General features: G+C 43.1%; 1 protein-coding gene across 1 annotated transcript in view; it reads left to right on the plus strand.

Moving 5' to 3' along the window:
- The first annotated feature begins 6,246 nt into the window (after positions 1-6,246).
- RASEF (RAS and EF-hand domain containing) overlaps positions 6,247-18,346 on the plus strand; it is a 352,465-nt gene continuing 340,365 nt past the window's right edge. Inside the window, exon 1 of the mRNA XM_069229982.1 lies at positions 6,247-7,600. Within this exon, the coding sequence (XP_069086083.1) occupies positions 7,233-7,600 (368 nt within the window). The 5' untranslated portion in view covers positions 6,247-7,232. The remainder of the gene's footprint in view (positions 7,601-18,346) is intronic.

Consider the following 18,346-nt stretch of genomic DNA (forward strand, 5'->3'; position numbering starts at 1 on the left):
ATCGGCCTAATAATAGGCCAATCTGCCCCCAGGGGGGGCAGAAAAGGCCTTCCTAAAAAAATGCCCCCCTGGGAGCGACCCTTGCCCAAGGGGTCGCTCCCTTTTGCCAATTTCAAGAAAAGAAAAAAAAATCCCTGGTGTCTAGTGGGGTTTCAAAAGCCGGATTGCAAGCAATCCGGCTTTTGAAACCTGTGAGAGACTTCAAAGGGAAGGAAATACATTTCCTTCCCTTTGAAGCCTCTCGGGGCCTCCCCCATGGGATTGAAAAAGAAATGCAAAAGCATTTATTTTTCAATCGCGCTGGAAGCTCTGCTTCCAGCGCGATGGGGGAGACCCTGTCACTAATCAGCGCGCGCTCGCGCGCTGATGTCACAGGGGGGGTTGGGGGGTCGGGGGTGGGAGGGGAAGGGCTTCCCCTTCCATCCCTGACTTGGGGGGGTGGGGGGGGAACCCCACAGAGGGAGCGAGAGCGCTCCCTCTGGGCTCTGTGCACAGGACGTAATGGTTACGTCCTGGGCACAGCAGCACTGTGCCTCAGGACGTAACCATTACGTCCTGGGCACAGAAGGGGTTAAGGAAAAGGGGCTGCATTTCCCAAAAAAAAAACTGCTTTAATTAAAAGCAGTCAGAGACATGGTGGTCTGCTGTCTCCAGCAGGCCACCATCCCTGTGAGTACTGCCATTCCCAAGGGGGTCGCAAATTGCGACCTACCTCATGAATAATCATGAGGTGGTCATTTGCGACCCCCTTGCGAATCGCTAATAGTGTCATTGACACTATACAACATTCGGTTTTGCAACTCGCAAATTGTGAGTCGCTCTGACTCGCAATTTGTGAATCGCTCTGACTCGCAATTTGTGAGTCGCAAAACCAAACGTTGGTACATGTGGTCCCAAAAGAGGCCCATAGTGTATGTCTATATACCCAGTGTAAGGTCGCAGTGTAGACAGCCAGAAGTTGCATATCTGTTGTCTTGTCAGTATTTTGTTTTATTATGGTGGTGTGTTGTGCTGTTGCATTGCATTCCATTTTGTTTTGGTTGTGGTTGTGTTATTACAGCATCATTAGTGACCATAACACTAGAGCCAAAATGCCATTACCTAAGGAATTTGATACTAGGCAGTGTATTGTTCCTGCAGGATACCCAAATCCAGATATTTCACCTGAAGTGGAAGCAATCCTCGAAATGCAACCAGTCTGACTGATAACTTCTGTAGATCTTGAGCAAAGATTTAGTGGCTTAAAAGGTTTCCTGAGATCTACAAATAAATGCAGTGCAAAGAAATGATAGGTTTTGATTCCATGTCAAATGTACGTCTTTGCAAAAGAGCAAGAGGTGATAGTGTGTTTAGAGGTAATGCAGCCATTTTCAAAAACATGGAGTTTACATGAAAACCAAACGTTCATCGAAATATTTTAGTGTGTTTTCTAGAGACGTATTCAGCATACACTGTTGCAATCTTATTTCTATCTCACATTGGCTGGAGAAACTTATGTATTTATAGTTGTGTTTTTCATACCACAAACAAGACCCAAATGGGTGACAAAGAATAATATAGAGATACATTGTTATGCAATTAGAAAATACAAAAATAAAGTAATTGCTTTGAGCAGTGGTCTACCTAACTCTACGACTACATCTTGAAATCCATAATACACACATAAACCCACCTTATAGTCAGTCTGAAGAAATCACATCATACTACCTTTGTTCTGGTTACACCTTCATTCACCAAGTCTTTGAAAGCCCTTATTAGGTTCAAGATGTGATGGGTTGTGTTTCAAGATAGGTATTTCTAAACAGCTCAAATTGTAATGTTGTTCCTTGAATGTCAGAGATCCCCAAAGGCAGGCGGGGACCCTGACCCATGGCTTCAAATAAGAGAAACCAAGGAAATAGAGAAAAATGGAGAGCTGAAGAGGGAGGAAAGGCACTTTTGCTGAGGGAAGGGGAGAGGAACTCATGTTTGGGTGCAAGCATCAAGGTGTAGGTCCTATAATAGACTCTGGCAATAAACAAAGAATACCTGATCTCTTCCTAGAGTCTGTGCTTTTACTGCAGTAGGCGTGTGAGGAGAAGCCATGTGACACAACGTGAAAGATAAAAAGTTCATACCCTGAGGGTCCATATCTATTAAAGGTAAACCATTGGGCTGTTTAACAATCGGATGACCAAGAGATTGATGCAAGTGCCATATAACTTTATATGAGAATTTGAAATACATCAAGACTTGTATCCACTCAAGCCAACTAGGCAACGTTATGTCTAAAGCTTCAGAAATGAAGGGCAACTCAAAAAATGTCCTGGAAGCACACCATTTGCTCCCAATCAAATTGAATAACAATTTTAAAATGTTTTGTACCATCTGCAAGGCCAACTAGAACAGAGGCTGTGGCTTCTTGCTAAGTGTAGTCCCTCACTACATATGAGCAAGTAAGATGTGTTGGTCAATATATGTATGATTTGTCAACAAAGTTTCAGATGGAAGAAATTTGGAGGAGGATCATTAAGAGTCCAGTGTCCCAAATGATGCAATGTCTTTAGCATCACCTTGAAAGTGAAGTTCAGCAATCTCCCCTTTAGGAAACTCCTAAAAACTTAGAGAGCCATATTTACAAGAGGCTTGCACTGCTGTTGTTTCACTTTTTTTATGCTCTGGTGGTTCAGGTTTCTCACCTATACCTATGAGGCCAGGCAAAGCCACTTTGCCTGGCTTTTCATGACCTCATAGATATGGAGGAAGGTGAAGCAGTGCAAGTCGCTATATTGCCTTACTCTGCTTCAGGGGGCATTCCATGGGCATTGTGGTGGGTTTTCCTACCCAACACTCATGGGTTTTGATGCATTTCCAGATACACAAGGCTCTGTAAACCTGGGAATGCGTCAGAACTGTATGCCTCCCAGCGGAGACATCATGAGGAGGAATATCTCTATTTCCCCTTGCTTTTTCCTCCTTTATGTGTGCTGCTTTCTGTAGCACACAGCAAAAGAGGAAAACAGCTCCATTGATTGTTTTTGTGCAGGAAGATTTCCCTTCTTGCACGAAAACAATCTTGCATGCAACGCAGGCACTCTTGTACCATGGTGCAAGGGTACTTGCATTCGTGCTAGGCAGCCAAAAGGGTCCAGTCCAGGGGAGGACAGAAATGCTCCCTTGTTTGTAAATACATTGCATTTCTGCCCTTTCCCTGTGGCACAGGGCAGTGTAGCAAGGTTACTTGGTCACTGCCTTTTGCCACTTTACTGTAAATAAGCCCTTTGCACTACAGAGCACGGGTGCCCAATCCATGGAGGTGTTTTCTTCTTTCTGTGTGTGCTAGAAAATGCAGCACACATAGGAAGAGGAAAAACGAGGAACAATAGAGTTATTACTCACTACGCCTTCTCTGGGGAGGTGTGCTGTTTTGACACATTCCCAGGTTTACAGAGCTTTGTAAATCTGGGAATGCGTCAAAACCCATGGGTGCTGCATGGAAAAACCCACTGTAGCTCCCGTGGAACGCCCCAATGACGCAGAGGTAGGCACTGCAGTGACTTGCACTGCATTGCCTTTCTCCAGATCTATGAGGCCATAAAAAGCCATGCAAAGTGGTTTCTGTGAGGGCTCATAGATATGGGTCTGCACTCTGCGCCACTGGATTGTCAAAAAAGTGACATTCTAGTGGCACATGGGGCTTGTAAATATGTCCCTATATCTTTAAAACAAAAAAACTTTGCAACTATTCATGCTTTATTCTCATCTTTAGGATCGTTTATACCTCAACCTCCTCTTCTTCTATTTTAACTCTCTTTTTTCTTTTTGCTGTTGTTTCTCCTTTCTCGTGAGATATGCAAAGAGCTCCAGGACCCTTGTGAATATAATAAATAAATCTAGAAACATACAATAACTGTAAAAATAAAAATAAAGTGTCTGTTTTATAAACAGTGATATGACGGTGAAACAAATATTATTAGTAGTAGGACTTTTAGATTTTTTAGACCATAGCGACATTGGTGCTTCATTCGGGGAAAATAAACGTTTTCATAATAACTTGGTATAACGTTTTGAAGAACCCCATACTTTTATAATGTTTGATTAGTTTCAGAAATCACTTAAACAAAAGTATACTTAGATACAAGTCAGTCTGGTGCTCACAGTGACTTCTGGACTGAGGACCAATGTTTTCCTCCAGTCACAGATATAGGATGTATAACTATTTCAAATGGAAAACTATGTTGTACTTTCAGATCTTAAAGGTAGATGTCAAAGCATTAGATCTTCTGAGTATTTGAGGATAGGTACAAGAAGGCCTGGTCTACACCCTTCTTTTCTGCATCTTATGGAGGTGACCCATTTTAATGACATGATAGAAGCTCTAAGTGGCCCTCATTTCTCTATATACACACATAGTAACTGTGCATCTTGAGCATGGTATCTGTTTCAGTGGTGCTAACTTGCACAGCACTGAGTGCATGCCCTGGTCCACAGTGTAATGGTTTCCTCAGGAGCACAAATCATTATAATTCCCGTACATACTTACAGGCTTCATCTAACGTCCTAGAAACCCATGTCTGTTGCACACTGGCGGAATGACAACACAAACCAAGATGGCTGGGCGTCGTGCTCTGGATGTTTATTTAAATGTGTGCCTGTCGCAGCAAGATAAAGCATGACTAAGTACAACTCAGGGGCAGGAAATACAACACTTAGGGGCATATTAGATCCTCTATCTCCACCTAAGCGCGACAGAGCGTCATTATTTTTACGCTAAGGTGGCGCTAAAGTGGCATTTTCCCTTTGCCATATTTACAAAGTGGTGCAGCACCAGCCATAATGTATGCAAGGTGGGCCAAAAAATGGCACAAGGAAATCTAAGACATTTTGTTGCACCATTTTTTCAGGACTTTTAACGCCTGCTCAAAGTAAGTGTTAAAAAGGGGCACACAATTATCTATAACGGCCCCTATGTACTCTGCAGGAGTAGCACCAGAGTTTTGGCGTTACTCCTGGAGAATACATCAATAGCGTAAAAAAAATTGTGCCATTGCCCCCTGCTCTGCGCCATGGTGTGACGTATTTGTAATTTCTGGAACAAATCTCAATCCCCTGCATAATCTGCTCTGGCCTTAAAACATGCTTCACAAGTTAAAACAAATAAATTGCATCCTCTCTCATTCAGTATCACTGCAGGTAGTGTTTTGTCCATTCCAGATATGAACTGCCAAAGGTGTGTTGTCTCTTTGCTCCGGAGTTTGAGATCCTAATGTTTCCCTAGGTACTTACAAAACCTTGCCGCCAAAGGTAAACCATGTCAGCTGTTCACTCTGAATTTTCATCAGTCCAACTGGAGAGTGAAGGGAGGAAACACCTGACACGTGTCATCTGGAAAGGATTCTGTTGTCACATCTCTATCTGATAGTTTGGCATTATTTGGGAAAAGGCATTTTACAGTCCTGGTCATAATAAAATGGGGGGTTATCTCTTCTCTGATAACCATGTCAGTACTGGCAATGTCATGGTCTGCAGAGCACCCCGTTAGCAACATCCAATGAGCACTTCCATCCTGTCTCCTCTTTGCAGTTCAGGAGATATTAATTGGAGTATAGCTGTTCCGCGAGACCAAGCGTACCAATTCCTTCCTGAGTATTATGCGTTGTTGGGTTTCTTTGAGGTCCCAGGGGCAGCTCGCCCGGGTCTCTGCGCAACATTGCACCTTCTGTATATTGAAGTGGCACTTAAACACACGCACACACGCACACTTAAAACAGCTCGACATCAACGTGGCAATAGACGACAGCTGTTCTCGGCCTAACCTTGTACCAAATATGGGCCATTGTTTACGCAAACCACAGCAGGCCGAACAGGCAATGAGTTGGTCTGGTCCTGTTTGTGTTCTGCCTTTGAAGAGTTAACAGAGCCAGAACATAATCTGATTCTATGGTTGGCGTTGCCTGTAAGAATTTGTAGAACTGCCCTGTGTTTTCTTAAATGCTCGCGTGTACCAGCTGCGGGCCAGAATCGAATCAGTTGCGGCGCTTTTTTACATTTATTTCCCATTAAAACTGAGCCAACTGAAGCTGCACACAGCACTGCTAGTAAAACCTGAAAAGGACAGGAGAAACTCATAATCTCCCATTCCGCCTCAAGTGCCTGTGAGTGCTGAAGCGCACTGCCGGGCAGTCGGCCAGGAACCTTGGGAAGGAGCGGGAGGAGTGGCGACACGGGAGCACGAGCCCTCACCGCTCCCTTTCTCCCAACAGCTTCAGTCAGACAAGAAACAAGTGCACAGGAAGGGAAAACAACGCCTGGGGCAAGCTGTAAGCACAATACAGCTGGACAAAACGGGACAACACAACAACAGCAACTTCTCGACTGGACCTTTTTGGTTTCTTGGCGGTGACACTTCTTTCGGGGAACAGTGACATTATGCAACATCAACAGAAGGGCACCTTCTCAAACTGCGCCTTTAGGGATGCAAAGGTTGTTAGTCAAGAGCCCGTCATCTAAGCTTTGGAGATGGTATCGATGCGGTGTCAGTGTACACATTTAATTTAATTCCGTGAGTGAAGAACTGTCCTGTTTTATATACACTCCACTGTCTGCTTCCTTCCTTTACAGTTTGTTCCCTCGTGCCACTGCTCTCTGAGCGCTACATTTTTTCCGTTTCCCTGTGATTAGTGTGTATCAGTGTTTCCTTTTCGGGTCCCTATACCGTGCCATGGGCTATTGGTGTCATTCTACCACTGACCAATTTAGCACCCCTTCTTTCGCTGGATTTTGGGTGCAATTCTTTGCCTAGGGTCACTTCGTGTCTCAATCAGGGCTCTTTAAACCACTCATTCCCTGTGGTCAGTTTGTGTTCCATTCTTCTCTTGTTCGAGACTGTCTGTCTTTCTCTGTGGATTCTAGTGTGCCTTTCTGGGCTCATGCCTCCTCTCTAACTGTACTCTCTCTCTCTCTGCTGTACACTTTGCATGTGGGCATCCCGCCGTTCTCTCTGGTGGCTTTCTGCGTCCCACGGCTGTTGGTGTGATGCCCTTCTCTGTCGTGCCAGAGCCTCTGTTCCCCACTATTGGTGTGACTCTGTCCAGTGCGCGCGGGACCTCCTTGGTTCTGCCCTAAGTGCCCCCCCCCCCCACCCTTCTTACACAGCGCTGGCTCTCTAACGGGTGTCAGAGTGAGCCTGGTGCCAGCGGTCTCACTACTACCCCACGCTGCCACCTTGGGACCCTCGTCCCAGCCCCCGCTGGATGGAAGGAGAGAGCGACGTGTCCCGGCTCCGCGCCCTCTTCCTCTCCTGCGACGCCAACTGCTCTGGGCGCCTGGAGCGGGAGGACATCGACTCTCTGTGCGCCGAGCTCCGCGTCAGCCCGGAGGAGGCAGAGGCCGTTTTCCAGCGGCTGGATACAGACCACGACGGGGCCATCACCTTCCAGGAGTTCACCATGGGCTTCCACGGGACCCGGGGCTCACCCTGGCTACGGAGAGGAGGCTCGGGGGCCGACGTGAGGGCCCCCAGCGAGCCGGAGGACGAGCACCAGCACGGAGAAGACCCCTTTAACCCGGCTTGGGAGGACTTCCAGCTCCGTCTGGGGGAGGAAGCCACGTTTATTCCAAGGTAGGGAGCATGTTCACCCTCATCCACTGCCCTGGTTGTTTAAGTTTATTACGCTTCTGATCCGGCAAATACGTACTGATATTGTCCCATTATGTTGATGAAATCAGTTGCCATACGTTGCAACAGATTATGAACTAGAAGTTTAAATTGCAATTTGTACAATCATGGATACTTTCAAGCATGTTATTGGAACATAGTAACTTGCCAGATTTCAAGACGCTTGTGGAGCAGATTCCAGTATCATTACACAAACTGTGGTGGAGGCACACGGAATATTTGTTGGAAACAAACGATACAGTTTCAGCCTTGGAAAAGTATGTGTTGCTAAGTAAGGCTTTTGCTTGAACGCTTGAAGAAGCGCTGGGTTAATTAGGTGGAATCTGCTTGTGTATATATATATATATGTATACATATATATATATACATTGTAGCGCTCTAAATGCATCTTGACGCAGTAGAAAATGAGAAAGGAGAAGACTGATTGATGTAGTGAATGCATATTTGATTCCTTTGTGGAACCATGCTGCTTTGTTAGGTATGTGAAATGTAATCACAAAATGGTTCGGGTGTGGGTTGTAAAATGATCTCAGGGAATGCAAAATATCGTCTCTGAGAGGAGGACAGACTTTTGGGCTTACAGTTCCAGGTTGGCAGTGTGTGAACTGGTGCCAAAGCAACGGAAAATTGTTGATCGCTCTAGGCTGATGTGTGTAAATGTTAACTCAAGATAAAGCTCGGGGCCAGAGTAACAAAAAAGAAAAAATATTTTGCATGCCTTAGTGAATATGATGTGTGCCGAAACGACCTCTAGAGGCGCAGATCCCGAATTAGGGTCTGCAAGTATTTACACCTGTAGATGGAGGGTAGTATGCAGGGCCACTGGAATTATGCAGCATTAGAGAGTCATATTATGTGGCAGCGTTGAGTAAATTACGCGGGCAGAAAAGGCAAATTATGCAGCAAAATGTGGCACCAATTGTAATAGTATCATTATTTCATAATTTTTTTTAAATCGGTAACACTGTCTGGATATTGTCTGCGCCTCATTAGTACCCGTTTAACACCGAAATATAACAACAAGCAGCAGCAGCAAGTTGACCAGTCCAGCTTTGCTAAAGGGCCTTCCATTGCACAGCAACATGTGTAGCTGTATTTTCGTAACTTTTGAGCCATTGGAGATAGAAAACTTTTTTTTGTTAAAATCTACAGATTATGCCGCAGATGATGGATTATGTGGCAAACGCAGCAAATCAATAATTATACGAAAATCGCCGCAGCCGCATGATCACATAATTCTAGTGGTCCTTGTAGTATGGCAGATTGTAATCAGTAGTAAGTTGAGGGTTTGTGTGGAGAAAGGGTGTGTCTGAAGGGGACGTACACGTGAAAAATGCAGCGGACACGCTTAAACTGGTAAACAGTTAGATAATCACCAAAGTTTGGAGGTCTTTTTCAACCCTAGATGCTCATGTAACCTACTTCTGCAAAAGGTAGGAGTCTGATAATTTCAGAATTTTCAAGAGAGAAAAAACACATCAGAATTTCATGCGTTAGAGAGAAGGTTTTTTTTTTTTTTTAAAGGGAAAATATATTGCCCCTGCAGAGAAAAAATAATACTGTTGTACAAATCCACCAAGCGTACTCATGTGGATTCATAACAGGGAGGGCATTCCACAGCAATCATTCTAGCTGAGAAGAGTACTTGGACATCTATGCTTTGTATAGATTTTTCACAGATACTCCTGGGGATTTTTGTGAATACTTTACAATTTGGAAGTTTAAAGAAATTGAATGCTTAAATTCACAATGCACAGAGTTCTGACTTTTTCGTAACTTTTTTGTGATTTGGGTCCAGTGTTTTTATTTTGAAAATGGCCAGGTAGCGTTCTCATCTCAGTACTTGACTATAACAGTTTCAAAGGCGATTCTGGTTTGTTCAGAGGTGCGTACCTAGGATCTCACACTAAGGAACTACTCAAAATAAGACCACTAATTACATGAACAATGAATTTTTTAACTTAAACCCTAAAAAACTATATTTTGGCTTCCAAGTGCCTGGGAGTTTTAACAGGTGTATATAACTTCCTAGTGGACTGCTCGATGCGTGCAGGGGCCTTTTGAGGACATTAGGCTATTTCTCATAAAGTGAGCACTGTGCAAAATAAGTGAAACATGATCTCTGCTTCAGTTTTGGGCAAAACGCTGAAAAACTGAGGGGACGACGGTTTTTGCTAGAAATGTAACAACATTTGTTGACATCTCCATGATAAACAACATAACATTACAGAAACATACAGAAAACAATGTAACATCACAACTAAAACATAACAGGGCACAACAAAAGAGTCAAAATAGACTGCAACAAAGAAACCACAGAGCAGCACAACATCACATTGCAGTAAGACAACAATATAGCAGCACAAAAAAACAAGAAAACACTTCACCACCACAGCAACATGTTCAAAAGCAAATACAGAAGCTTTTTTTCACAAAGTATTACCTCTAAAACCTGCTTTCATAAAATTCCAAACACTACTTTAACTTATCACGATCATTGACTGTTATCTGGCCCTTAATGTCTGATGTGGACATGTCACATTTATTGTGTGCTGAAAGGATGAATCGTGCTTTTCCTGAGTCACTGACGTAAATGGTCCTTTAAATTAGTCATGTGAGTGTGTAAGATGCATGTGTTGTTTGGAACTAACACCATGTATGTTGGAGAGCAGCACATGGTTAGTTTTTAGTTGTGAAAGCTGAGTAGAACCCTTTTGAACCAGTTTTTTCCTGAGGGTTCTATGCAACTATATCTAAGTAAAAGAGAATAATGCATTCATGACAAAAAGTTTTTGAGGAACATGATGCTGTTAAAGGGATTTTTCATTCAGTTGATCAGAATGAAAAACAATAATTTCCAAAATCAATAGGTTTAATATGCTAATTCATGTACCGTTAGTACATTAAAGCGAGGCACATGGGGGGAGCTAGCAGGAGTGGATAGAAAAGGTAATAGTTCTAAAGTAGTCCTTCATGCCCTTAAATGCAAGGAGGCTGAAGGATACACCCTAACAGCCCATAGAGTTAGATCAGAGATGAATACTCCATTTGATTTAGCCAAGACATGATTGACAAAATCTCAGGTCAACAGCTGAAACAGGCTAGTTAAAGGAAGCTAACGATTGAAAACGGGGGCGGGGCATTGGGGGGACAAAGTCCACTTTATTTATATTGTTAACAATTGGTCTGTGTAACAGCTGTGCATTCACAACCTAAATAAAAAAAAATGTAACAAATACCGAAATATGTTGAATCCCTAATAATAACTCTAACCATATAACTCTAGCCAATGGAATTTAGGTTGAAGGCACTTTGTATCAATAATGGACCGTTCATGTATGTCACTATTTAACTGTGGTTGTTTTTATTATTCTCATGAATACATTGAAATTCTATGTCAGGACCAGAGGTTCTGATTATGCTTCTCAATCTTTACTACTCAAAAAACCGCAGCCAATAAAAAAACAGTAAATACAGAAACAGTAAGTGAGGCTTTGAACCCCGCCTCTCATAACCACCAATAGTCCAACATAGTCTATAAACTGGAGAGGCACCATCTGACTTCCTCTTTCTTGGCTGCTCCACAGTCAGATAAGTGCCTCTCCATTTTACTGTATTATTACTGTTATATCGATTTTTGTGTACCCTCACCTTGGTATTTGGGAAGTGTTAACGCACGCTCTTGTTCTCCTGCCACGTGGCAGGGTGCGTGTTGCGCCCGCAGTATTCACTTTTAAAATTTAGGCAGGGATTTTCCTGTTGGGGAGCATCCTTTCCACCGACAGGAAAATCTAATTTGTCAACGCCTCTCCAACTGCGGTTCCGCACCTTCTAGAGGCGCTTATGTGCATTTTGTTGTTGGCCAAAAGCAAATTTTGTCAACACCGCTTCAGCGGCAGTTCAGCGCCTTCTATAGGTGCTTTGGAGCATTTTTCGTGTCCGCGACCGCTGAGTCAGGCACTTTTGCCTGACTTCTGGGTAGCGTTTCTCCACGCACCAAAAGACGCGTGTGATAGCCCAATTGGTCTATACACATGCGCGCACATCATACGAGAGGGAAAGTGACGTTTTTGTCAACTTCCTTCCTCGTAGAACAACGGATGTCGCCCCTGAGCTGAAATAACAGGGGCAGTGATTTCATTGAGCCAAAACTTTCTCAGCTTTCAGAAAATTACCGATCCTGCTCCTCGGATCGTTCTTGTTTGGCCACTGGTGGAGCTGGCAAATATAGTAATCAGACGCCCTTGACCAAAGGTGGCTGGGGCTGTAATAATTGCAGAATATTAGTAGTTTATGCAATAGAGTTCACTACACTCTCTGTGAAGTTAAAGCTGTGACAGTATCATGTCTGATGAAGAGTATTATGAGCATGGCTTGGAGATATATGGCCCATATAAGGATGAAGATTATTATTTTGACCCCTGTTTGGAACAGGTTATTGATTCTTCAATACAGAAATCCTTGGATAAAGTGATTAACTTGGCCTTACAACCCTTGTCTAAAAGAATTGATGACTTGGCTTTTCCTTCTTCCTCTTCTCTTCCTTCTGGAGATACCTCATCTCCGTCTGTCCCTTCTACTGAGGAACTTTAGCCTCACAGGAACAAGTTGGCCAATATTTCCCTACCTTTTACTTCTGAGCATACTTACGCTAACGCCTCAGACCCTCCTACCCCTATAGCTTTACCTCCTGTGGATTCAGATTCTGATTCTTCTTCTTCACATGAGTCCTCCCAAACTAAAAAATGCAACAAGGAGTGTAAACTTTCTTCTTCTTTTACTCCTTTTCCTTTTGAACCTTCTGATATTATTCATCCCAGATCTTCGGATTGGGCTCCAGCCCCTGCTGTGGCAGACTATATGCAGTTGCATATTCAGAAAGGGTTTGAAAAAGAGGTCAGGTCCAGATTGAGATCTGAATGCCCTCGCCCAGATCTTCCCCATAAAACTGCAGTCACCCCAAGATTGATAATACTATGGTAACTTTCCTCAAGAAATAAAATAAATATCTATTCCTTCCGAGAAAAGGAATAGATAGGGCCCTCAAAGCTTGCCAGGACAAGCTTCTAGACATTTCGGGACCCCTTGCAAAAATTCTAGCTCTCTAGGCTCAGGAGACAGGTGCAGCTATCCATCAGGAGGTTCTGGCTGGGTGGACTCAGCGAGCCATTTGTTTTTTGCGGAACGCAAATTGTGCTTTAGCATCAGAGCGAAGGAAGTCTGTCTTATTGCGCATTGATCCACAATTGGCAGATCTGGCCTCTGCTGAAGCAGGTCCTCTAGCTGAGGGGCAACTTTTTGGAAACAATTTTGTGAAAGACATTGTGAAATTCGTCAACACCTTCACGTCTCTGGACGAATCTCAGTCCTCACTTAAAAGAACGTTCAACCCCCTTTTTGGAAGGGCCGGTCGATTTCAAGGACGCTCGGCCAGTCGAGGCTTCCAGCAAGACCCTGCAAGAGAAATTTTTTCACAACACAGGCGTTATGCTCAAGACCCTTCACAAGCAGGCTTCTATTCCTCCAGATACAGAGGATCTCCCAACCACAGCAGTCGAGGGGCTGGCAGAGGTTACAGAGCCATTGATAACACCCCTGCAGGTAATAAACCTTCCTTTTCATTCTATCCCTTTAGGAGGCAGACTCAAATATTTCGTTAAAAAATGGGCCTTCATTTCTTCAGACATATGGGTTCGGAATACAGTACAAGGGTACTCCATAGAACTTTCAGCCATCCCTCGGCACCAAGCCCTTCCTCCTCCTATCCTTTTTTCCAAACTAGACAAAGCCTTTATAAATTGCAAAATTCAGGACTTGCTGGCAAAGAAAGCTATTACACTAACTTCCCATCATCCAATGGGATTTTGCAGCAACATCTTTTTGGTGCAAAAGAAAAGGGGCAGGCAGAGGTTAGTCCTCAACCTCAGAAATATCAATCCATTTGTAGTTTACCGCCATTTCAAGATGGAGGGCATCCATCTGTTGCGATATCTACTTCAAGACAGAGACTGGATGGTTCGGCTGGATCTCAAGGATGCTTATTTATCGGTTCCCATAGCTCCTTCTCACCAAAGGTGTCTTCAATTTCGATGGAGAGACAGTTGGTATGAGTATCTGACGCCCCGTTCAGTCTGTCTTCAGCTCCTTGGGTGTTCACCAAACTATTGAAACCAGTGATGGAACACCTTCGCGGGAGAGGCATTCACCTGATAATCTATCTAGACAACATGATAATCATGGCACAGGATCAATCCCTGTTACTAACTCACTTGCATTGGGTGGGTTCGCTTCTCCAGGAAATGGGATTTGTAATCAATCACAAGAAATCTTCCATGATTCCGTCTCCTCAAATGGAATTCTTGAGGTTTCAGGTGGATTCAGTGAAAGCTCAATTGTTACTTCCTTTTCAGAAAATGAAGTCGATCAAGAGGGAATTAAGAATGCAATTATTGAAACAAATGGTATCTTTGAGGTCCCTGGCATGGATTGTGGGTCTTTTGGCTTAATCGATTCAAGCAGTCTTCCTGGGGCTTCTCCATTACAGGGCCTTGCGGAGACTAAAAAGTCACTTCCTACAACAGGGTTTCTCATACGATCATCTGGTTCCCCTCTCACTAGAAGCCCGAGAGGAACTCCAGTGGTGGCTTTCTCACATGGATGCCTGGAACGACAGAGACATTTTTGGAGAACCACCCGAGGTTGTGATAGAGTCAGAAGCAAGTCGTTGGGCTGGGGAGTGAGATGCGGTCCTTTTTCGACAGGAGGTCGTTGGTCCTCAAAGGAGCTTCGAATTCACATCAATTATCTGGAACTCTTAGCGGGTTAGTTTTCCATCAGATCTCTCTCCCCATTCTGGAGCAATTCTTGCATTATCCTGAAAATGATGGACAATGTGTCCGCAGTGAGATACATCAACCGCTTGGGGGGGGACCAGGTCTCACCTTTTAGCGAATATTGCCAGGGAGTGTTGGCATCTTTGCCTGAATCGGAAGATCATGGTGATAGCGGAATTTCTTCCAAGCAAAGACAATCTAGTACAGATTAGAATCCCAGTTGTTGAAGTATTCCAGCAAATGGAAACTTCTTCCTTCTCTGTTTCAGAAGGTCATATCTTTGATGGGCCCGTGTCAGGTGGACCTGTTTGCATCTCGTCTCAATTTTCAGATTCCAAATTTTTTCAGCTGGAGACCAGATCCGTTAGCTCTGGCAACGGATGCTTTTCTTCAAGATTGGTCAATTCAGATGAATTATGCATTTCCCTCATTTGCTATGATCCCACGAGTAGCGACACTGTTGCGTCGTCAAGCAGCGTCTGCGATTCTCATCACCCCGTTATGGAGGAGTCAGCCGTGGTTTCCATTCCATATGGAACTCTTGATTGCTTTCCCTCTGCAGCTCCCGATCTTTCCACAGCTCTTTCTGTATCCGGTGGGATCACCTCATCCTGTTCTACTATCGGGGCAACTGTCTTTTATGGCCTGGAATATATCGGGAGACATGCTCAAGTGCAAGGCCTTTCCTCTTCAGCTTCCTCTTTTAGCTTGGTCTCCGTCCACCCACAAAAGATACTCTTTGGCATGGAAAAAGTAGGTGGGTTGGTGCCTTCAGAGGGAAGTGGATACAGTGGGATCCGAGGTCAAAGACATTATAAACATCCTGTCTGAATTTGCTGAAACAGGATTGTGTTACAGGTTGGTAAATAACTTTAGATCAGCTATTTCGGCAGGACACGCATGGATAAATAATAAACCCTTTGGTCAACATCTCTTGGTATGTAAATTGCTTAAAGGCATTAGGGTGGCGAATCTACCCAAACCACGTTATTCACAATTTTGGAATGTGAACATTGTATTATCTTTCTCGAACAATTGGCCTGATAATCATTTGTTATCTATGAAACAATTATCAGCCAAATTGACCATGTTGCTCTGTTTAATGTCATGTCACAGAGTTTCCGATGTGAAAGCTTTAGATCTAGCAGGAAGACTGTTTTCTCCTTCTGGAGTTTCGTTTCTTATTTCAAAACGTACAAAACGCATGTCTACTTCTGTGGATTATCCGGCTTTTCCTCATAATGTGAATCTCTGTGTGGTTAAGTGTTTAAAGGTTTATGAAGAACGCACTGCGAGTTGAGGAGCTGATCCTCTTGGTTCTCTTCTGATATCCATTCAAAACCCTTTCAGACCGGTGTCAGCTGCTACTTTGGCCACTGGGTTCGGTGGGTGAAGTCAGAAGCAGGCATTGACATGTCTTTATATGGGGGTCATTCCACCAGAGGTGCCATGGCGTCAAAAGCTTTTCTTTTGGGTTCTAGGTTAGAAGATATACTTAGAGCTGCCGACTGGTCTAGTGACTCCATGTTTAAGATGTTTCATTATAAACCAGTAGTGCATGTTTCTAATTTGGTGGTGGATCAGCTTTGAACCTGCATAATCGCAGCCTCCGGTCCTGGCAGAGAATACAAAATTAGCATTAGGAATTTTAGATTCTATTAAGGACAAGGAGGCGAAGATTATCCCACCCAGTAAATAAAAATGTTATTTGCACACTCTGCTTTGTTATGAAGTATTTTACCCACCCTCGAACTTATTGGTTGTACTACCTTAGTCTCATAATTGTTTTTCTTTCAGAATCTGATTCCAAACAAGGATGAAGTCTTGGTGGTTCATCCATTTTTCGTTTTGGCTTGAATATGTCTTTGGTTTGATGTTTCTGTCCATCCGGGAGAGTTTGCTGGACATGGGCACTGAATGGTATAGCTCAGCTACAAAGAAAGAGAAAGTCAGATGGTGCCCCTCCAGTTTATAGACTATGTTGGATTGCTGTTGGTGGTTATGAGAGGCGGGGTTCAAAGCCTCCCTTAATGTTTCTGTGTTTACTGCTTGTTTTATTGGCTGCTGTTTTTGGAGTAGTTAAGATTGAGAAGCAAAATCCTCGCATCCCTGTCCTTAATAGAATCTGAAATTCTTAATGCAAAGCTAGAAAATTTTGTATTTTTTCTTATAAAATGTGTCATGTATATTGTTTATTGTTTGCTGTACAAAAGGATTCTTTAATGTTCAAAGGAGCATAGCCATGCTTTGTGTTCTATCAAAGATTTCAGTGGCTTTCAAGATTGAAGTAGTCATATGTTTACAATAGCATTTTCAATGTATTTCATTCGTTATCCACAAGTCAAAGTTGGTAGAAGACCTTTCCATCTATTACAGCAGTATCTATTCATATGTTTTGTTGTTCATAGGAGATTTGTTTGAAATACAAAGACAAGAGGGTCAGAGGACCCAAGATAATGCAGGGTGGCAATAGGTGCTTGATAATGTGAAGAATAATGCATAAGACTTGGGGTGAGCAGAACTCTGCAAGATGAAGTGGAGTTCAGTGAATTGATGGAAATTGGTACGTCGCACTGATTTTTACCGCCGGGGGCTTGTTTCGCACAGAGAAATGAACACGAATGACACCACATGGTGCACCTGGGGGTGCTGCTGCTCGAGTTGGTTTTACTGCTGCTCGATTAGATTTTCTGCTCTAGCGGAAGCTTTCCCAAAGTGAATGGTCGCGACCACTCGCATTGGGAACATTTCACTGAGTGCCCTCCTAGTGGGCAAAAATTGATGCAAATTCTAGCACACCAACTTACCATCAGTGAATTGCCCTCGAGAAAAACTCTGCTATGCAGTGGTCAGCAGAATTTGGCAGAAACTCCTGTGTATTTGTTATCTACTATTAAAACAATACTAATGGTAGTACTACATAAAGCTTTCAGTACTACTGTATCCTACAACACTACCTACTACCATAGTATCCATGTTGCAAACTTAACATGTTAATACATCAACCCATAGCGGAATAATTAAGTTAGCAGTTTAACTACTGACAAATAAATTCTTGAAATGTATATGCTCTTTCACTACACACTGATATTTACTTACTCTATTCTCTACTTGTGGATACTCGTCACTATGAGAACTAACATTCTTATTTAATTCTTCAGTCAAGAGTTCACTTCCTTCCACCATGTATTTGTTGAATAATTAATTATACCTTTGATCACTTTCACCACTCAAAGTCAATTGCTCAGCTAAGTTATTTTCTCAAATTGTGAACTACTGTATAGGTGTTTGTTGTGGAGTCACAAATTCCCTGTCGTGCAATCCATCACTCATATGTTTCAGTTCCTTTCCACCACTCTCCATCAACCAATCAAACTAATGTATGTCCTGTCTGAGTGTATGCTGTGAAGATGATACTTGTTGCGACCTCTCATTCCCCTTACACAAAGAATTAGAAGATAGATGCCAAGTTCTTCCACCATTTAACTTCACTGAATTACAGAATATTTTTTTCTACTGTAAAAGGTTGTGATTAACGGCTTTGACCTTTTTTCAATATACCTTTTTCTTTTCAATCTAACTCTGTCACCTACCTCAACCTGCGCCGGACTACTTCCATGTTTAGCATCATAATATATTTTGAATGCGCCTTTTTCACACTTCAATTTTTGTTTTACTTCACTTGATGACCAATCAACTTTTTTAGCCAAAGTCACCCATCTAGCATTATCTTTTGTGATAGGTGTCCTCCCCCTCATTAGAACAAAAGGACTACATCCTGTTGTTTCATATGGGGCTATTCTGTAAGCCCAAATATTACAGAGTGACTGTTTCCTACAGTCTAACTCGTTATCAG

This window comes from Pleurodeles waltl, chromosome 1_1 (genome assembly GCF_031143425.1).
Source record: "Pleurodeles waltl isolate 20211129_DDA chromosome 1_1, aPleWal1.hap1.20221129, whole genome shotgun sequence".
Lineage (NCBI taxonomy): Eukaryota > Metazoa > Chordata > Amphibia > Caudata > Salamandridae > Pleurodeles > Pleurodeles waltl.